This window comes from Ovis aries, chromosome 21, assembly GCF_016772045.2.
Source record: "Ovis aries strain OAR_USU_Benz2616 breed Rambouillet chromosome 21, ARS-UI_Ramb_v3.0, whole genome shotgun sequence".
Taxonomy (NCBI): domain Eukaryota; kingdom Metazoa; phylum Chordata; class Mammalia; order Artiodactyla; family Bovidae; genus Ovis; species Ovis aries.
This window is the reverse complement of record NC_056074.1, coordinates 566,845-589,032: the sequence shown is the minus strand read 5'-3', so window position 1 is coordinate 589,032 and position 22,188 is coordinate 566,845. Positions and strand designations below refer to the sequence as shown.

Genomic DNA, 22,188 nt, shown 5'->3' with positions numbered 1-22,188 from the left:
GCCCAGACCATATACTTCTCGTTCACAAAGTCAGAAGACTTCCCTGCACCACACGTGCACAGAAAGGCTCCTTGCAAGCCAAGGGGGTTACCATGTCAAGGGATGCTCTGCCCGAATGCCTTTGTGGTAGGATCCATCTTGGCTAAGAGATGTGTACACACAAAAGGATCCTGAGATATACCAGATAGGGACTGTGAATGAGGCAAATCAAAATGATTGGCCAAGGGAAAATTGTAAGAAATACCTCATATAAGTGATTTAAACTGCCATGAGGGTGCAACTCAGGGACTCTCCATTTGAGTCTGCCTGTGTGTCTATGCACAGGTACTGTACTCTTTTTCCTCCTAATAACTACTTCATTTGCTTCACTACTTTCTTTGTGGAAATTCCTTTCTGCAAAGCCTCAGGGCCAGAGCCCTTGTCACTGACCACTGATCTAGTGGCTAGGTTAGGTGCTTGCACTGCTGCGACCCAGCCTTGACCTCTGGCTGGGAACCCAAGCCCTGCTTCAAGCCATTGCAGGTCGAGGCCACCTGAAAGCAATTAGAAGTTGGAAAAAAAAATTTTATTCATCAGTAGGAGAAGGTGTTTTAGATGTTTTAGCATGTCCTGTATGAAAAATTTCTAGATGGTGAAGATAGAACATTTATGGGTGGAAGATTTAGTTTTTCCATGTCCATTGTTAAAGCCGATCTCTCTGGTTGACCTCTCCTCACACCCTCTGCCTTGGTCTTTCATTGAGTTTCACTTTCCTACTCCTGCTCTTTGTTGATGCCTTAAATACTTGGAGCTAAAGTCAGCTTTCTTTATATCTCACTTTAGGATGGGAATGAAAAACAGTTCACCACAGAGAAAGCTCTCATGTTTTCAAAGCAGCAAGCACAGTAACACAGTTCAGTTCACTTCAGTTGAGTCCAACTCTTTGCAACCCCATGGATTGCAGCATGCCAGGCCTCCCTGTCCATCACCAACTCCCAGAGTCCACCCAAACACATGTCCATCGAGTCCGTGATGCCATCCAGCCATCTCATCCTCTGTCTTTCCCTTCTCCTTCTGCCCTCAGTCTTTCCCAGCATCAGGGTCTTTTCAAATGAGTCAGCTCTTTTCATCAGGTGGCCAAAGTATTGGAGTTTCAGCTTCAGCATCAGTCCTTCCAGTGAACACCCAGGGCTGATCTCCTTTAGGATGGACTGGTTGGATCTCTCTGCAGTCCAAGGGACTCTCAAGAGTCTTCTCCAACACCACAGCTCAAAAGCATCGGTTCTTCAGCACTCAGCTTTCTTTATAGTCCAACTCTCACATCCATACATGACCACTGGAAAAAACAGTAACACAAGTGGTACTCAAAAGTCAGTGACCGCTACTGGGTTTTTGCCCTGAAGTTTGCTGTTAACTATCTACAAGGTCACTTCCAGAAATTTGTTTACAGTCATACTTCACAAAGATCATTGTTTAAGGGTTACTCAGGAAGTCTGTAAGTCTGAAAAACTGAGACCAATGTAAACGCTGGAAAGAATGACTGAAATTATGGTGCAGGGCTCCCAAATGCAGGTACTCATTTGTACTTCTCTAAAAGTTGGGCCTGAATGACTGAAGAGTTTTCCTACTCCTGATGTTCTGACTTGCCTTGCTTATGCACCAGAGAAACGTCCATGTTATGCTACTTTCCTTTCCTTATTTAGTGATTGTGAACTATTGTTTCAGGCTATACTTGGCTTGAAATCTGGTAGATGAAGGGGAGAAGTTTGAGGTAGAAAAGTAACATACAATCTGGAAAACTTCCTGATGACTTAGCTATACACCAAGATGAGGCCAGGGGCAGAATCTCTTCTTCCACTCAGTTCGATTCATGGCCTCTCTTTTAACCTCTACACATAGTCCCATCCCGATCCCCTTGAGACCCAAAGAGAGAGCTGTGGTCTGTGGTAACCAGCCACAGAAATCATACATTTATCCTCTAACTTCACCATCAGATTTCTTTGTCAGAACACCATGAAATCAAAGTAAAGAGTCCTGATAATTTCATGCTGACCAGGAATTCTAATTGGCATTTGTATATCATTGTTGAATAAAAACAGAAAACTAAATTATTATTAAATAAGTTCACTTTAGTGAGAAAAAGTCCTTCAAACTGTGAGGTACCTTAGCATATTTATAGATAGAATTTCCTGAACAACCACTGGTCTGTTGTATCAAATGGACCTATGGCTGCACTTGATAAGGTCAAATCTGAAGCTAAATCCTTTGATTTTACATTAGTAGTGGTCTTTCTCTCTCTTCCAACACTCAGTCTTTGCTAAATTTTACAGAAACCCCACCAATATTAGAAAACATTAAAAAAAGACAGACAACCCGATCAAAATATAGGCAGAAGACCTAAATAAATTTAAAATAAAATGTACCAATGGCCAACAGGCACATGAAAAGATGCTCACCATCACTAATTGTTAGAGAAATGCGAATCAAAACTAGAATGAGGTATCACCGCACACCAGTCAGAGTGGCTATCATCAAAAAGTTTACAAGTAACGCTGGAGAGTGTGGAGAAAAGAAAAGCCTCCTGTGCTGTTGATGGGAATGTAAATTGGGGCAGCCAATGGAAATTATGAAGGACAGTATGGAGGCTTCTTAAAAAACTAAAAATAGTTACCATATGATTCAGCAGTTGTACTCCTGGACATATATCTGGAGAAAATCATAATCTGAAGACACTTGCACCTCAGTGTTCATTGCAGCACTATTTGCAATAGCAAAGACATGCAAGCAACTTAAGTGTCCATCAACAGGTGACTAGATGAAGACGCTGCAGTATAGCCACACACACACACAACACACTGGAATATTCGTCATAAAAAAAGAATGAAATAATGCCATTTGCAGCAACATGGAAGGACCTAAAGATAATACTAAGTGAAAAAAGACAAAAGACAAATATCATAAACGTGGACTCTGCAATACAAATGCACTTATTAAAAAGAAAGCAAGAAGAAAAAACAACAACAAACATATACATACCAGTACATATAAAATAGGTGAGTAACAAGGACTTACTGGATAGCACAGGAAACGATAATATCTTGCAATACCCTATTGATTGTAGAAAACAATCTGAAAAAGGATGTGTGTGTGTGTGTAAACTAACACAGCATTGTAAATCACCTATACTTCAAAAAAAGTTTTAATCTTACAAAAAATTGAATTTCCTAAGAGGAAGTGATTCATAGATGATAGTTGAACACCTTAGTTAACAAGAGGAGGCCATCTTGGCAGAAGGAACAAGTCTGATATAATTGATTGCCCAAGATATTTATTTTTGTATATACCACTTGAAATAAAAATTCTTAAGTGAATGAACAATTATAATGTGTCCATGCTATGAATTACATTGTGGAGGCAGTAAGAATATTTAGGAATAGGTAGAGACATGAACTAATGCCCAAGAAACATGAAAGGAGAATAAGCAAGTTGTAAGGTAATGTGTGTAATAGAATCCCACTTGGCCTCAAAAGAGAACAGTGTCAATATGCGTATTGTAGTATGTGTATATATAGACATTCATATATAGCAGGTCCAGAAGGATACACTCAAGTTTATTGGGTAGGACTGAATTTTTCTTTATATGTGGACTTCAATATCATTTTAATTTTAAAGGATTTATCTCCTTTGTGAACACCTACCTAATGTGTAAAAGTTAGTGGAGACAGCACAAGTGAAATCTAATTTTAAAAATTACACAAATGCACTTATTTATTAAACAGAAACAGACTCACAGATCTCACACTGATGGTTACCAAAGGGGAAATGTAGAGGGAAGGGATAAATTAGGAGATGGAGATTAACATACACACTACTATATATAAATTATGAATAAGAACCTACTGTACAGCGCAGCTGCTGCTGCTGAGTCACTTCAGTCGTGTCCAGCTCTGTGTGACCCATAGATGGCAGCTCACCAGGCTTCCCCGTCCCTGGGATTCTCCAGGCCAGAACAGTGGGTCGCCATTTCCTTCTCCAAAGCATGAAAGTGAAAAGTGAAAATGAAGTTGCTCAGTCTTGTCCGGCTGTTCGTGACCCCATGGACTTCAGCCTACCAGGCTCCTCCGTCCATGGGATTTTCCAGGTAAAGAGTACTGGAGTGGGGTGCCATTGCCTTCTCGGGTACAGCACAGGGAACTGATCAATATTCTGTACTGTATATGGGAAAAGAATCTGAGAAAGAACGGATGTATATATATATCAGCTTCCCTGGTGGCCCAGATGGTAAAGAATCTGCCTGCAGTGCAGGAGACCTGGGTTGGGAAGATCCCCTGGAGGAGGGCATGGCAACCCACTCCAGTCTTGTTGCCTGGAGAATTCCATGGACAGAAGAGCCTGGTGGTCTACAGTCCATGGGGTCAGAAAGAGTTGGACGCGACTGAAGTGACTAAGCACGCACGTGTGCGCATGCACACATACACACTCACTGGTGAGACTCTGCCTGCCAGTGCGGGAGACTAGAGTTCAATCCCTGGGTCAGAGAGATGCCCTGGAGAAGGAAATGGCAATCTGCTCCAGTGTTCTTGCCTGGGAAGTCCCATGGACAGAGGAGCCTGGCGAGCTACAGGCCATGGGGTCACACAGAGTCAGACAACTGTGTGTGTGTGTAACTGATACATAACAGATTCACTTTGTTGTACACCTGAAACCAACTGAACATTGTAAATCAACTACTGAGTCAATTCCTAGGCAGATTGACAAATCTGGGGTCCCTGAGGAGAGAGGGGTCTGGGGTTCTCGAGGAGGAGACAGGGATCTGGGATTCTCAAGGAGGAGGAAAGGACGAACTTTTTTTCCTCTACATTCCTTAGTCTTAGTCACATAAAACGTTTTTATCTATCAGCCCAGAATTGATGATTACACAACAAGCAACTCAGTTTAAACTCTGTACTAAGGGTTATATAACAACAATGTATCCTGCTTGAGGACAGTTTCTCCTTCCTGAAAACCTGGCTAATCCTGTTCTCAAAATATAAATTATGGGAGTGGGAGTGGGTCTAGTAACATCTTTACAACCTTGAGACACTGTTTTGATTTATTGTAATAACTAATTAAAAAGTATATAACTCCCTGCTTAGACTAGCAAGGGGGCACTCTCCATCCCCCTTCTGGTGTCTATGTCAGAAGCTTTCTCTGTGCCTTTTTATACTTTAATAAAACTCTGCTATACAAAAGCTCTTGAGTGGTCAAGCCTGGTTCCTGGTCCCGAAGCTAAATCTTCAAAGATCACAAATCTGATATCGTTCACTGTAAGTTATCACTACACTACACTACAATAAAAAGTTTATTTTAACTGAAAAGCAGTATAAATAGTGGACCCAGTAACTGTGTTCCGAAGGGTTGGAAAAGCTTACAGTGGGGGCGGGTGATGGATGTACAGACAGGCGCAGGTGCTGGAGATTCACGTTGTTCCTTATCAGAAGCTGAGCTGTGGATAGACACACTGCCCGTAATCACAAGGACATACTCTGCTTTCAGCAAACTAGAAGCATCTGAATCTTCCCTGGAACCTGGGCAGAAGAAACAAACTGGACATAGAAAGGCTAATGATGGAGACAGGGTTTTCCTTCACCCAATGGCCCTGCAGTTTCACTCCATCACATTTGACTCCTCATGGTTCCATCTCCTAGCATTCGAGTCTGCCACCTCTTCTCTGCCCTTAGTACAGACATCTAGCCTTTCTAAACCCAATCCTCTCTCAGGCCTTGTCTCTGCATCCCTGAACTGAGCCAGACATGCTGATAACCTTCCTATCTCTCACTGCCTGGGCTCCTCAGCTGTGTGTGGTTCGATTTCAAATCAGGGAGCATGCAGTCCCGCGGGGTGTTTGGCATCTCCCTTGACTCCAGAGGACTGAGGTTCTCTTGCAGCAATCCTTGCCCACCTGGAACACCATGAAGTGAGAGAGAAGCGTACACACGTCTGGGTTTTTGAGATCACAGTCTCAGACGGGACATTCTGTCCACAGGGCACATATGTTCTGTCCTGCGTCCTGTGCACTGTTGACTGGGTGATACACCCGCCACATCCTCGATTTGGCCCCTTCCAAAAGCAGGAAGGGCTCTACTGAATTGTAAGTAACATTCTGGAAGCAAGAGCTTCAAATTAGTCTGGTTATAACGCAGGGGAGAATAATGGTGTTTTTCTGACTTGCTGAAGAATATTTATGGTTAGAATTAGTGTGATTAATTGCACTGTCATTTAAAACTTTGCCAGGCCCCTGGCTCTGGCTGAGGGTTTTGCTTGTCTGCAGCCGACGGAAACCTCTTCTAGGCCTCTGAGTTCTCTGCAGGGATAGGCTCACAAAGGATCGGGGCTTTATTTTTAGGTTTTATTTCAGCCTTTAAAAGTTTTTTTTTTTTTCACAGCTTGAAACATAACTTACAGTTTAACATGTTCAGTGGCTAAACCTCTATGATTTAATATTTTCTATTTTGGAAAGTAGAACTCCCAGGCTCAAGAATCAAGAACTTTCCACAGGAATATTCAAACTGGGGGAGCTTTCAAAGTGCAAAATAGAGACATGGAAAGCTGAAGGAACAACCTTTGATGAAGATTTGGGGTGGGGGAGCAAATTTAATTTATATCTGGATTGGTACATCTCGCTGGGTATTCTTTTCAGCTTCTCCTTTAATATGAAGATTTCCACCCTTGACTTCTGAGAAGCTGAGAGGCAGAGTTCTGGAAAGCAGGTAAGGTGTCAAGAGGACAGAGGTTCTGGGAGCTAACTAGATTTAATCCGATTTCCTGCTGATGGGCTTGCTGTGTGAAAAAGGGACCGTCAGGTTGATCCTTTCTGGCCTGTCTCATCCTGCTTCCTCATGGTGCCGGAGACCAGCACAAGAAACCCATCCTCTGTGGGGAGGTCTGGTTCCACTGGCTGCTGCATGGGGAAAGGGCACTGGTGTGTCTGTGTACGCCTCCGTGACCGAGAGGCGGCCTGAGGTGACCCATGTCTGTCATGCACTTGGGCTACAAATCAGTCATGCAGATTAGCTGCTCTTTGGCATTCTGAATCAAGTAATGCCTCTGGATCAATGATAGCTCCCGTAACCCCAAAAGATTCCTTGCTGTAACCCTGGAGACAGTATGTAGGCAAAAGCCTCATACTGATGTCTCCAGACAACTTTCTGGAAGTGATATGGACACTTGGGACTTGGAGGGAGGGAGGAGAGAATGTTCTAGGTCTCCTTCATGTGTGAATGGGTGAATCTGCAGTTGAGGGCTGGGGACACAGCTAATAAGGTCAAATTCCACCAATAAACGGAATGGTACCTTTGACTTGTAGCTAAGAATGTTGGAGAGAAAGAGGAGAACAGAAGATAAATTCAGGCCTGCTTTAGAGCTTGCTGAAAGGAGGCTGGCACGGAGAGATACAGGTACCCATGGTGGCCAGTGACTTCGGAGGCTAAGGGCCGGGGCCAGCTGTGGCCCATCCCCAGTGGCACGTGAAGCCCCAGCACTCCAGGGTGCTTGACTTTCTCCAGGACCCGGCACAGCGCTCATTGCGTCCTAGGCTCTGGAAGATTCTTCACAGCTTCCTTTAATTGCTCGGAGTGCTCTGTGCTACTGTGGGCTTTGCTTGATACTTTGAGGGTGAGGTAGGCGAGGGCCAGGTGTTCCCCAACCCGCTGGGAGCCAGTGAGGCCCTGGCGTGCTAGGAAGCGTGAGTGACTGAGGGAGTAGGTTTGAAGCCCGCAGTGACTTTCCTGCCCATCCTGCAGCCGCAGCCTTCACACAGGTGGTGTCCCCAGCTTGTCATGGGGCCACCTGCGTGGAGATGAGCTGCTCTCCTCACAGTGGCCTCCCCTGGGGCCTCAGGAGGGAAAGTCTAATTCACGCTGGAGTGAGAGAGGAAAAGAAAGGCAATTCTCTCCCTGTCCCTTGTTCCCAATGGTGGTCCCCCCCAGAATAAATTTAGCTCTTCTCCCTAAAGCTCCAAGCCGCAGGGAGGAGGGGGTGCTCTCCCTGCTCTGAGAGGTGCTCACAGCAGTCCCCACAGGAGAAGCTGGAGGCGGCCACAGGCAGAGAAGACCAGAGCACAGAGAGCGTGTTACAGCGCTGCACGCTTGGTCTGGAAACACTCCCGCCTCTGCTACAGGGCTTCTTGATGGCTCAGGAGGTAAAGAACCCAACTGCAAGGCACGGAGCCACAGGAGATACGGGTTCGATCCCTGGGTTGGGAAGACCCCTTGGAGGAGGAAATGGCAACCTTCTGCAGTGTTCTTGCCTGGAGAATCCCATGGACAGAGGAGCCCGGTGGGCTACAGTCCATGGGGTCACAGAGTCAGAAATGACTGAGCACAAGCACACGGGCATGGGGACCCCTCCAGTGCCCCCCGCCCCGCCAAGCAGAGTGCAGTGAGGAAGCAGACAGGGCACTGGGCCGCCGCGGCCCCACGGCTGAGCACAGCGCCAGCTCACAGCCCCGCCCTCCTCCTCATTGACCTCCACGCCACTGGGACTGACGTGGTCCAATCCAGAGTCCAGCTCCAGGCGGTCAGCTTCGTCAACATGCAGCTACCCCAGCAGCAACGTGCGGCTATGGCAGAACAAAAGGCTCGGGCAGGACTGGCCATGTGTGTTCCTTTCGTTGGAAAATCACATCTTCCTCTTGAGGTAGGAATGTCACTGGGTCTGGCCTTGGCTAACACTCTACTTCCTGCAGCTCAATCTCCTCTGTTGTGCTTTCTGCAAAGCAAAAGACACACTGACTGTGAGTTGCCACTCAGCTGGGGGTGCTTCCTTGGTAAGAAGAAGGTAACATGGGCATCAATTACAAGGCCCAGAGAATTACCTTTGAGTTTGTGTCTTCTCTTCCTTTGGAATTTATAGGCACACTTATTACAAACCCACATTAGGCTGATCAGCAGTGCAGCCACAGCAACAAGAAAAGCAAGGAAGACAGCGACAAAGTGGAGGTCTTCATAGAGGATCTCTACAGGTGGGGGGCAGATAACATCTCTTAATATCAGGTTGGCCTCCCACACACTCCGATTTTCTAGAGGCACCAGGGCCCCCGGGAGCATCTCACCTGAGACGTGCAACACGATGGTGCCAAACTGGCTGCTCCCCAGGCGCTCGGTCACCGTGATGATGTAGGAGCCGGAGTCCCGCACGCCCACGCTGAAGAGCTGGATGGAGCCGTTGTCGAAGGTGCACACCCTGTCCTTGTGGCTCTGGGAGATGTTGGCCTGAGTCCCCGGCTTCCACTCCACGATCTTCTGCACTCCCCAGCTGGACGTGTACTTCCATTCGATGGTGGGGATCCCATGGCAGGAGTAGTCAACCGAGAGCAGGATGTCCTCTTCCACCGTGGCGTTGATGGCGGGCTGGGGAATGTACAGCGATACGCCCTGGCCTGTGGGATGGAGTGCTAGATGTGGGGCCACTTACACGGGCTCGCAGGGAAGTCAACTTCTATCCTGCATTCGTTTACTTAGCAAGTATTTATTGAGTGCCTATTACATGTCAGGGGCTTCCCAGGTGGCGCTAGTGGTAAAGAACCCGCCTGCCAATGCAGGAGACATGGGTTCGATCCCTGGATTGGGAAGATCGCCTGGAGGAGAGCATACCAACCCACTCCAATATTCCTGCCTGGAGAGTCCCATGGACAGAGGAGCCTGGTGGGCTACATACAGTCCATAGGGTCAAAAAGAGCTGGACACAACTGAAGCAAATTAGCACTCATTACGTGTCAGGCTCTCTTCTGGGTTCTGATGCTGACACTACAGAGGTGAATGTTTATAGTCCCCTTCCCCCCAATTTCTATGTTGAAGCCCTTCCCCGCCCCATCCAGGTGGCTATATTTGGAAGTGGTGTCTCTAAGGAGGAATAAGGGTTAAATGAGGTCATAAGTGTGGGGCCCTGCTCCAGTAGGATTAGTGGTTTGGCTTTTTTGGGTTTTTCTTGCCACGCGACATGATATTTGGAATCTCAGTTCCTCAACTAGGGGTCAAACACACTCCCTATACTGAAAATTGTGGAATCTTAACTACTGGGCCACCAGGAAAGTCCTTAGGGATTAGTGTCTTTATAAGAACAGTCTCTCTCTCATATGGAGGAAGGACCATTTGAGGTCACAGTGAGAAGGCAGATGTCTGCAAGCCAGGAAGAGAACTCTCCTTGGAAACCAAACCATGCCAGAACCTTGATCTGGGACTTCACAGCCTCCAAACTGTGTGAAAATAAATGTGTTGCTTAAACTCCCCAGTCTGCCATATTTTGTTATGGCATCCCAAGCTAGAACACTGAACAAAGCACAAGGTTATCACTATTTCCTAGAGCTTCCATTGTATGAGGGAGACATACAAGAGTTAAATAAACACACAAGATCACTTTATAAGTGCTTTAAAGATAATGAAACAGGTAGGTGGTGATGGAGGTGGTACACAGCATTAGACAGGATGGTCAGAGAGAACCTCTCTGTGGAAATGAACTGGAGCCAAGGGACAGAGAGGAAAAGGAGGCAACCATGTGAAGACATGCATTTCAGGCAGAGAAGGCAACTGAAAGACTGAAGTGAGAGTGAACTGGCGCGTCTGAGGGACAGAAGGCGGGCCAGAATGTAGAGCCCAGGGAGCCGGGGGGAGTCCAGAAGGTGAGGCTGGGGGCTGGGCGGGGTGATGTGAGAGTCAGGGTGATGGGAAGCTGTAAGAAGCCTGAGAAAGGTGGCATTCTCCACCGAGCTTGAGAAAGCCCACCACGGAGAACGTCTGGGGGTGAGGGAGCCAGTGTGGAGGCAGGAAGAACAGTCAGGCGGCTGCCGCAGCGGCTACAAATGGAGACAGCCTTGAAAAGAGTGAGGGGGTCTGACTTAGGATGTGTGTGGGAGCAGAGGACAGAACCTGCTGATTACAGCTGTGGGAGGAGCAAGGCAAAGAGGCATCAAGCAGAGACTTCTACGTGAGTGTGCAGATGAAAAGCTGAGCCACTGGCTAGGATGGTACATGTCATGATACATTTATTAAGTAGGTGCCAGGCACAGGCCCTGTGCTAACTGCTTCACACACCACTGTGTCTTTAAAGCATCACACAACCCCCTGCAATTCTATCCAGGCTGTAACAAACTCCAGCACCAACAGGATTCACTAGCTGGTTTAAGTTCACCCTGCAAGGCTGAGATTCTCACAAAGGTCGCCAACTCCAAAGCTCAAATATTTAACCTCTATGCTCAAGTCAAAGGTCGGTGGTTGCCAGTGGAGGGCACAAAATGTGACAAACCTGTGCCAGCCCCTCTCCCTGCCAACCACACACACAGAACGGCCAGGGCTGCTTGGAGACGGGGTAGGGCAGGATTTGGGCTTGGAGCCCATGCCTGGGTTTCCACCTCCACTTCCTGTTTAAGCCCTTTACTTGTTGGGTGCCCGGTCGCCTCAGGGCTCCTGCTGTGTGGCTGCAGGTGACCACATCTGTCACTTTTCTCATTGTCTTCTGTCCCCACAATATGGGCTTCCCCAGTGGCTCAGGGGTAAAGAATCTGCCTGCAATGCAGAAGACACAGGAGATTCAGGTTCTGTCCCTGGATCAGGATGATCGCCTGGAATAGGAAACGGCAACCTATTCCAGTATTCTTGCCTAGAGAATCCCATGGTCGGAGGAGCCTGGTGGGCTCATGGGGTTCATGGAGTCGCAAAGAGTTGGACACGATTGAAGCAACTTAGTACCTGCACATGTATCCGCAGAATATCCTATTACCATTCCTCTCCTAAATTTTTGCTAAGTGGCTGGGGATAATCCAATAGGTTCTACGCTGAAAAACTGGGAGGTAATAATGGCTTTTAAGAATTACAGCTGCCAAGTAACAAAAAAATATTTTCGCCCCAACTTCATTTTTAAAAATGTTAAACTCACAGAAAGGTTGAAAGACAAGTATAATTAATATCCATGTACCCTCTACTAAATTCACCAATTACTAACATTTTGCCACATTTGCTTTCTCTCTCTCTGGAAGGAAACAGAGGTTAAGTTCCAGGTCAGCCCTTGGAGGGTAGGAAGTAAAAGTGCTTTCTTCATCTCAGTATTCCCTGTACCCAGCATAACGCCTGACACCCAGCAATTGACCAATAAATGTTTGTTGAATGAGTAAGTGAACAACTAATAATTATGTGAACAAGGAGGTGAGCCTTGTTGAAATGGTCTCATAGAAATGTTGCTGCTTGGGTGGTTCAGCTTTCCTGGTGGTCAGTGGCAAAAAATCTGTCTGCAATGCAAGAGACACGTATTTAATCCCTGGGTCAGGAAGATCCCCTGGAGAAGGAAATGGTAACCCACTCCAGTATTCTTGCCTGGAGAATCCCATGGACAGAGAAGCCTGGTGGGCTATATAGTCCATGGGGTCACAAAAGACACAACTTAGCAACTAAACAGCAACAACAAACAAAAGTTTCTACACACACAGAAAAAAAGTAAAGTGTGTTAGTCGCTCGGTCATGTCCAACTCTTGTTGGCCCCATAGACTATAGCCTGCCAGGCTCCTCTCTCCATGAGATTCTCCAGGCAAGAATACTGGAGAGGGTTGCCATTTCCTTCTCCAGGGCATATTCCGGGCCCAGGGATCAAACTCAGGTCTCCCGCATTGCAGGCAGATTCTTTACCATCTGAGCCACCAGGGAAGCACTTTAATAGGGGCCTCGGGAACCTCCATTTCGAGCCTTTCAGTAACTTTGGCTCAAGAAACAGCAAAACTGAAAAACAAAAATAGGAAGCCCAAGAATTTCAGATGCTGACACAGCTGCAAACTGGCCAACTGGTCCTTGTTAGTTTCTGTATTTTCTTTTGATCAGAGAAACCTCCTCCTAATCTGACAAATGAATCAGGCATTTAATTAGGTTTTAGGAACAAAGAGTTCCTCCTCTTCCTGATACATAGAATCAGGAATGAACTGTCTATGGCAAAGATTAATAGGAAAATTAATAGTTCTAAGCGTTTAAAGGCAAACTGTTTGTCAATTGTTTAAAAAGTTGAATTAATGAGTAACCACCCCTGCACCATATGCCAAAATCATTCCAGAACAAGTCCAGAGGAACTGAGTGGCCTGGCCAACATTCAGACCTGGCTCAAACGTTCTACTCAAGGAAGCTGATGCAGTAAATCAGATTTCACTTGTAAAATGGATGCCAGGCAGCCATGAACAAGAATGAATTTTGTGTGGGCCAAGGAAGATATCTATGACATGGTATTCAGTTAAAAAATAAATTTATAGGCCTTCCCTGATGGTTCAGTCGTTAGGAACCGGCCAGCCAAAGCAGGGAACACGGTTTCATCCCTGATCCGGAAGAGTCTGCATGCCTCAAGGCACCTACGCCTGAGTACCACAACTACGGAAGCCCGCGTGCTCTCGAGCCTGGCCCCACACCCAGAGAAGGCGCAGCGAGGAGAAGCCAGCATACCACACCTCTAGAAAGCCTGTACGCATCAGTGAAGGCCCAGCACAGCCAAAAAAATGTTCTTTTATATTTGCAAAACAGTATGCTATGATCTTATTTACATATGAGTAAATATGTGCTAATATGTATATATTCTGTATAGAAAAATATTGGAGTAATATGTGCTCTATTAATAGGGATTGTGCATTAGAGATTGGATGGCAACAGAAAATTTAAGTTATACATTTATATCATTTTGAATTTTCACGCTAATTAAACTGATAATTAAAAAAATGTTTAAGAAATCTTTTAAAGTTCTCCTGATTAGACCAATATGGTGAGCAAAGTTTAAAAGTTTACCTTGCTCTTTATATTTACTCGAATTCTTTATGGAGAGAAGAAAAGAACTAAATTCTACCAATTTCCAAGATAGATGCAGATGCTTCCTTTAACTGAAGACATCAGCAGGACAGAAGTCACTGGAACCTGAACCAAAGGGCTTCCTGAAAACCAGACTTCCTAGAGCTGCTGACACGCACTGGAGACCAGTCAAAGAGAAAGTATCAGGCAAGTGCCACCAGCTACCGAGCAGCAGGCTGGAAAATAACACTCAGGATGGGTCCTTACTCCTTTTCCTACAAGTAAATTACAGAGGTAGTGCTTCACTGCCTTTAAAAATTGATTATTTAAGGATATATTCCCTTAAATATATCCTCCTTGTGAGAAAGCCAAGCCAAACCACAATAAAGGGTAATACTGTTTAGTATTTGGGCCACAGTTTCGGGAGACAAGAATTAATGGGGAGATACATATTACCCGTTATGGAGGATGCGCCTTAATCAGCACAACTTATTTTCACCTCACTTATCTAGAAAGCCACCTATCCAGTCTGTGTGATCATCAGGAGAGACCCAGGAAACAAGCGTCATCGTCATGAGCCTCCTTATCAAGACTGTATGCAGCTAAGGGGCCTCCCCAGTGGCTCAGTGGTAAAGAATCCACCTGCCGATGCAGGACCCATGGGTTTGATCCCTGATCCAGGAAGATCCCACATGCCTTGGAGCAACCAAGTCCGTGGGTCACAACTATTGAGCCTCTGCTCTGGTGTCTGGAGCCACCGAGCCCATGTACCTGGAGCCTATACTCCACAACAGCAGCCACTGCAGTGAGAAGCCTGGGCAGCAGTGGAGAGCCAGCACAACTGAAACTAACTAACTGAATAAAAATAGATAAAATTACATTAAAAAAAGGCTGTATGCAGCTACACTATGAGTCAGAAAGGCAAGTCCCGGAGTCCTAACTTGGAAGGACTGGAGCAGGGTGCTGGAGTGATGAGTCCCGTCACAGAGGGGTCATTCCAGGTGTGGTGAGGTGTGGTGGAGACACCTGGCGTGGGTGGGTCTACAGGGGCTCACCCTGGGGACCTCACAGCTGTGAGACCTGCAGACAGAGCCTTCACTGCTGAGAGCCTCGCTTCCTCCGCGGTGGAATGAGAACTGGAACACCCCCAGGGGAGGGCTGCAGGGATGAGGCAACCCAGCACGTGTAAGGCCCAGCCGGACTCAGCATGCAGAGCCTGCCCAGGGCCTGCAGCCCCCCATCCCCTCCCCATCAGTGGGTCACTGGCCTTGAGTGACCAAGACTCCTGGTTTGCCCAGGGCTGCAGGTTTTCCCAGGTTCAAGAGCTTCAGGGCTAAAATTAGGATGGTCATGGGCAAAACAGAACAGCCGGTCACCCTCTCTGAGATTCACAGAAACACTGAAGAATAAACCAGACAAACAGCAGCTGGTTCCTGAGGTGCTCACGGGGCTTGACAGTGGGCACAGAGGCAGCTCTAGGTAGGCAGGACAGAGCCGTTCTGCCCTGTGCTCTCTCGGCTGTGCTGAGCTGCGGAGTGTGGGCTCCAGGTGCGATGGTTCAGTACCTGTGGTGCTGGACTTCTCTAGCTGAAGGCATGGGCTTAGCCGCCCTGCAGCATGTGGGCTCTCAGTTCATGACCAGGGGTCAAATCCTCATCCCTGGCATTGGGAGGCAGGTTCGCAACCACTGGACCACCAGCTAAGTCCCAAGTCATTCTTCCTCAACCCTCTGTCTTCCAAAGGCATCTCCACAGCTCAGCAATCTCATTGCATCTCCTTTTCAGTGATCAAGCCCAGCCCTGCACTCCCCACTCCCCCTCCACAGCAGGGCACTGGCTCATGGGTGTTGGCTGGAGGAAAGTATAGCATCATCCCCGTTTTAAAGAGGCGGAAAGTCACTGAGGCTAAGTAATTTGTGCAATAGCACAGTCAGAGCAGAGATGGAAATCCAGGGTACTCCTCAACTGTTCCGGTAATAAGCCAGGATATTTGCAGGAGCTGGGAAGAGGCAAGACATCATTAAAGCTGAGGCTTGAAGACTAAGACTTTGAAAGGGAATAAGGGCAATCCCAGCTGAGAAAACAGCCCACCTAGAGGGGCATGATGGGTGCTTATGTTTGAGGCTTGGTGAATGGGAAGCACAGACGAGCTGTACCACGAGGAATCTATCACAGGCTTGGATCAACTGCATGTGTTACTGCAGGCATTGAGGCCCCAGGATGGTGTTCAAGAGGAAGCGTGTGCTCAGTTGCTCATTCACGTCTGACTCTTTGCAGCTCCCTGGCCTGTAGCCCACGAGGCTCCTCTGTCCATGGGATTCTCCAGGCAAGAATACTGGAGCAGGTTGCCACCTCCTCCTCCAGGGGATCTTTCTAACCCAGGAATTGAGTCTGCATCTCTTATGTCTCTTGCACTGGCAGGAAATTCTTTACCAACTAGTGCCATCTGCATGACATATCTAAACTGGGCTTCAGAAGGGGCAATCTGGCTGCAGAATCCACGATCTTATCATCTGTGCACCTCACCTGCACTGCCCTGGGCCCACCACATGTCCCTGACCTGTGCACCTTCAGGAGAACTCATGGCTGGAGCCCAGTTGGGAGCACCCTGCAATGCTGAGTGTGGACAGACCTGGGCCCGCCACTGACCAGCACTGGGGAGACAGCAGTGTGGGGGGGTGGGGTAGGAAGTGCATACACGCGGGGCAGAGCTGCCTTGGACAGGGCTCTGCTGGGATAACTCATTTCCAGTTCATTTCAGAAATACTAGTGCCCAGCACAGGGCCCAGCACTTCGTAGTTGCTCACAATATACTCGTAGGAAAGAACAAATAAAGGATAAATAAACACACATGCCCTGCTGCTTGAACTGCTGCCCATTGGGAAAGAACAGGAAAGTGTGGGGTTGGACCTGTGCTGAGGAGGCAACAGTTCTGATTGAGGGAGGTCCTGACAAGACTCCTTTCCCTACTAGAGTCAAATAGCTAAGACAAGAAATAGAACAATTTTAAGTTGAAACTAAGATATGCATGTACCCTTCATTCTTGAAACAAGCAAGTCTGGAGTTTAAGAAACATAGCTTCATGAGGAGCCAACAGAGCAACCCCAAATACTGGCTTTCTGGTTTAGATGCCATGAATAGTGTTAATGATTGACATCCACACATCATTTATAGGGTACCTATCCCTCCTGTTAGCTCGGGTAGTAATTCCTCAGCTTGGTGCCTGATTACTCAGAGACCAAAGCTCAGCTCCTCCCTGAGGGAGCTCCTCCCATCCCCTTGACATTGCTATATAATGGCCTTGGGAAGTCACCCAGATGTCAGCCAAGCCCAAACAAAAGAGATGCAAGCTGAGATCAAGGCTGGCAGGCTGCTTTTCTTTAGGTTTCTGTATTTGTACCCCAACCAGAAATATCACTTCAAAACAGCAAGGTCCACCATTTCTAGTTGCAACACTTGTTAAGTATTACCTGTCATATACATTTATCACAGTCCATTGAAACCTAGGCTGGGAAAGCTGATTGACTTGGCTGCTATCAGACTAGGAACAGTGAGAAAGTTTGATAACATGTTGTCAGGGGTGTGTAGAAGTTATACTGAATCATTACTGTGGTGATTATAAGTGGGCGTGACCTGCTTGAAGGGCAATATGGTGAAACCTATAGAAATATTAAATAGCACATACCTTTTGACCCAGAAACTCTATTTCTAGGAAATTATCCTACAAGTAGTAAGGGCACAGAGATGCAAAGATACAAGTGCAGATATTGTCACTGAGGCATAGTACAGTCAAATGCAGTAGCAAAAGATTGGTGACAATGTATGCGTTAGCTGGTGAGGAACCAGTAGAGGAAAACTGTTTCTTACTCCATCAAGAATGCTTCTGACACTTACTACCAGAAGTTAGTGCAGATCCCACAGGTTAAGGGCTCAGTCTTACAAGACTGCTCCCCACTTCAGACACCAATCACAAGTCCAAGTGTCTGTACTTCCGACCAACTGGGTATAAATTGGAGGTTTCCATGGTTCATCAGGTTTGATAATTTGCTAGAACATCTCACAGAACTCAGGAAAACACTTTACTTACTATGAGCACTTTATTATAAAGGATACAACTCAGGAACAGCCACACAGAAAAGATGCCACAGGGCAAGGTATGTAGGAGGGACGTGGAGCTCTCATATATCCTCTCTGGCCACACCACTCTCCCAGCATCTACATCTGTTCACCAGCACAGAAGCTCTCCTCTTCCAACTTATTCAGTTAGTGTTTTAGGGGGAGGTCCCATAACATGCTTCTCTGGTGGCTCAGATGGTAAAGCATCTGCCTACAATGCAGGAGAACTGGGTTTGATCCCTGGGTTGGAAAGATCCTCTGGAGAAGGAAATGGCAACCCATTCCAGTATTCTTGCCTGGAAAATCCCATGAATGAAGAGCATGATAAGTTACAGTCCCTGGGGTCACAAAGAGTCAGACATGACTGAGCGACTTTCACTTTGACATGAGCATGATTAAATCATGGCCACTAGTGATTAACTTAATCCCCAGGGTTTCTTCCTTCAGGGGTAGGGGCTAAAAGTTCAGGTTTTCCTTTCTTCTTTTTTTAAAGTTATTATTTATGGCTGAGCTGGTTTTTTGTTGCTGTGTGGGCTTTTCTCTAGCTGTGGCGAGCAGGGGGCTACTCTCTAGTTGTGGTAAGCACATTCTCATTGTGGTGGCTTCTCTTGCTGTGGAGCACAGGCTTTAGTAGCTGCAGCACATGGGCTTAGTAGTTGCAGCTTTCAGGCTCTAGAGCACAGGTTCAGTAGTGGTGGCACATGGGTTTACTTGCTCTGTAGCATGTGGGATCTTTCTGAATCATGGGTTGAACCCATGTCTCCTGCATTGGCAGATGGCTTCTTTACCATTGAGCCACCAGGGAAGCCTTGAAAGTTTGAACTTTCTAATCCTTGCCAGTGAGCCCTCATCTTCCAAGAGTCACATCATTAACAAACAAACAAACAAAAAAAGCATTCATGACTTTGGAGAATCCAAGGGTCTTAGAAGCTTATATGTCAGGAACCAGAGAATGGTCCTGGGACTTTCCTGTTGGTCCAGTAGTTAAGATCCTGCACACCCACTGCAGGGGCCATGGGTCTGATCCCTGGTCATGGAAGTAAGATCTTGCATGCCACAAGGTACAGCCAAAAAAAAAAAAAAGTTTCTACCACTGATATCACCCAGGAAATTACTAGGTTTTCGGGAATCAGGAGCAGAAAACAAATACTTATTTCCTATTATGTCACAACTGATTAAGTGCATCATTAATATTTATACTTTGAATATTACACCAGCACTTTAAAAATGAGATAGATCTGTAAGCATTGATATTAGATTATCTCAAAAATAATGAAAAAGCACAGAGCAGAACAGTGTGTACAAACTGTTCTATTTGAGTAAACTAATGATATGTATATGTGCACGTGTACACGCACAGATATGCACATTTATCCATAACACGCACAAAATATCTCCCAAGGGCATTCTAAAAATCAGGTGTCTTTGGTTGTCTTCAGGGAAAGGACTGGGTGTCTGGGATGGGAGAAAACTTTACATTTCACTTTATATCCTTTCGAACAGTTAGAATATTTTAGTGAGTAAGAGTATTATTTAAATAAAACAATAAATAAAAAAATGCATGCCAAGATTGGGTCAGAGTCCCAGATTTTTCACATTTGAAAATGTTGGCAATTCACATTTATATTAATACAATTGACAAAGTACTTCACAAGCACTATCTCAACCTGTGAGGCAGGCAGGGGATTAGGGTAAAGGACCCATGCTTTTTGCTTCACAGGTACTTGCTTATTTGATCACTAAATATATGCACTCAACACAGGAGCACCTAAATATAAAGCAAATATGAACAGACATAAATGGATATATATATATACAGTAATAAGTATAGTAAGGTGCTTTAAAACCCTACTACAGCAATAGACAGATCATCCAGACAGAAAATCAATAAGGAAACACTGGCTTTAAATGACACATTAGACCAGAGGGACTTAATAGATATATAAATAATATTCCACCTCAAGGCAGCAGAATACACATCTTTTCAAGTGCACACAGAACATTCTCCAGGATAGATCATATGCTAGGCCACAAAACAAGTCTCAGGTAATTTAAGAAAAGTGAAATCCTATCAAGTATCTTTTCTGGTACAACACTATGACACTAGAAATCAACAACATGTGAGAAACACAGCAACCATCACAAGCGCATGAAGGCTAAAGAATACACTACTAAACAACCAATGGTTCACTGAAGAAATCAAAAAAATACCTGGAAACCAAAAAAAAAAAAAAAAAGAAGAAAACATAATGATCCATATTCTATGAGTTGCAGCAAAGGCAATTCTAAGAGGAAAGTTTATAGGGATACAAACTTACCTCAGGAAACAGAAAAAAAAATCTCAAATCAATAATGAAACAAGAAAAAAATCTCAAATCAACAACCTAAACTTGTACCAAAAGGAATTGGAAAAAGAATAACAACTCTCTCCCAAATTAGAAGGAAAAAAATCATAAAGAACAGAGCAGGAATAGAGACTAAAAAAATAGAAAAAAAATGAAACTAAGAGCTGGTTCTTTAAAAAGACAAACAAAATTGATAAACCATTAGATAGAGTCATCAAGAAAAGAAAGAGAGGGCCCAAATCAATGAAGTCAAAAATGGAAAAGAAATTACAACTGACACTATAGAAATATAAAGGCTCCTATGAGATTACTACTAACAATTATATACCAACAAAATGGATAATCTACAAGAAATGGACAAATTCTTAGAAACATACAATCAAGATTGAGACAAGAAGAAGTAGAAAATATAAACAGAGCAATTAGCAGTAATGATGCTGAATTCCTAATTTAAAAAACTCTCAACAAACAGAAGTCCAGAACCAGGTGAATTCTACCAAACATTTAAAGAAGAATTAACATCCAGCCTTCTGAAAATATTCCAAAAAACTGCAAATGAACAAAGTCTTCTGAATTTATTCTACTAGGCAAGCACCATCATCATATCAAAACCAGACAAAGATACCACAAAAAAAAAGAAAACAGGCCAATATCACTGATGAAGAACACAGATGCAAAATTCCTCCAAAAATAAAAAAAATACTAGCAAACGAAATCCAACAATACATTAAAACAATCATACACCATGATCAAGTGTGATTTATCCCAGGGATATAAAAACAGTTCAGCATTAGAAAATCACTATGATATGCCACATTAATAAATTGAAGAATAAAATATGATCATCTCGATAAGATGCAGAAAAAAGCTTTTGACAAAATTCAACATCCATTTATTATAAAAATCTCTAGAAAGTGGGCATAGAGGGAACACACCTGACCATAAAAGGGTCATACATACATAAAAAGGTCATATATGACAAATCCACAAATAAAATCATACTCAATGAAAAATTGAAAGCATTTCCTCTAAGATAAGGAATAGGACAAGGATGTCCACTCTTGCCACTTTTATTAAATATACTATTGTAAGTCCTAGTGACAGCAATCAGAGAAGAAAAAGAAATAAAAGGAATCCAAATTGGAAAGGATGAAGTAGAACTGGGACTGTTTGCAAAAGATGTGATACTATACATAGAAAATCCTAAAGATGCCACCAAGAAAATTATAGAGCTCATTAATGAATCTGATGATTGCACATACAAAATTGATACACAGAAATCTGTTGCAATTCTATTCCCTAACAACAACCTATCAGAGAAAAATTAAGGAAACAATCCTATTAAGTATCTTTTAATATATATCATGATAAGATGGACTGAAAGAGCTAATATTGTTAAAATGTCCATGCTATATAAAGCAATCTACATATTCAATGCAATGACTATCAAAACAATGGCAATTTTCCCAGAACTATAACAAATAATTTAAAAATTGGTTCAGTTCAGTTCAGTTCAGTTGCTCAGTCGTGTCTGATTCTTTGCAACCTCATGGACTGCAGCACACCAGGCTTCCCTGTCCATCACCAACTCCTGGAATTTACTCAAACTCATATCCATCGAGTCGGTGATGCCATCCAACCATCTCATTCTCTGTCATCCCCTGCTCCTCCTGCCTTCAATCTTTCCCAGCATCAGGGTCTCTTCAAATGAACCAGTTCTTCACATCAGGTGGCCAAAGTATTGGAGTTTCAGATTCAACATCAGTCCTTCCAATGAATATTCAGGAGTGATTTTCTTTAGGATAGACTGATTAGATCTCCCTGCAGTCCAAGGGACTCTCAAGAGTCTTCTCCAACACCACAGCTCAAAATCATCAATTTGTATGAAAACTCAAAAGACCTTGAAAGAGCCAAAACAATCTTGAGAAAGAGGATCAAAACTGGAAGTATCATGCACCCTGATTT

At 44.9% G+C, this 22,188-nt stretch overlaps 1 protein-coding gene across 5 annotated transcripts in view; it reads right to left on the bottom strand.

Annotated features, from left to right (window-relative positions):
* Positions 1-543: 543 nt before the first annotated feature.
* The window catches only part of VSTM5 (V-set and transmembrane domain containing 5), a 35,114-nt gene continuing 13,469 nt past the window's right edge, over positions 544-22,188 (bottom strand). The window contains exons 2-6 of one of the 5 annotated variants that reach the window (XR_009597908.1): positions 9,071-9,397; positions 8,834-8,974; positions 5,391-8,727; positions 3,880-4,006; positions 544-1,315 (exon numbers count right to left, since the gene is read on the bottom strand). Coding sequence is in view for 1 of the 5 variants with exons in the window: in XM_027959608.3 (XP_027815409.1) it covers positions 8,684-8,727; positions 8,834-8,974; positions 9,071-9,397 (512 nt within the window). In the remaining 4 variants the exon portion in view is untranslated. Of the gene's footprint in view, positions 8,728-8,833; positions 8,975-9,070; positions 9,398-22,188 lie in introns of all 5 variants that reach the window. The other 4 variants (XR_009597907.1, XR_009597909.1, XR_006057504.2 and 1 more) reach the window with 4 other exon arrangements.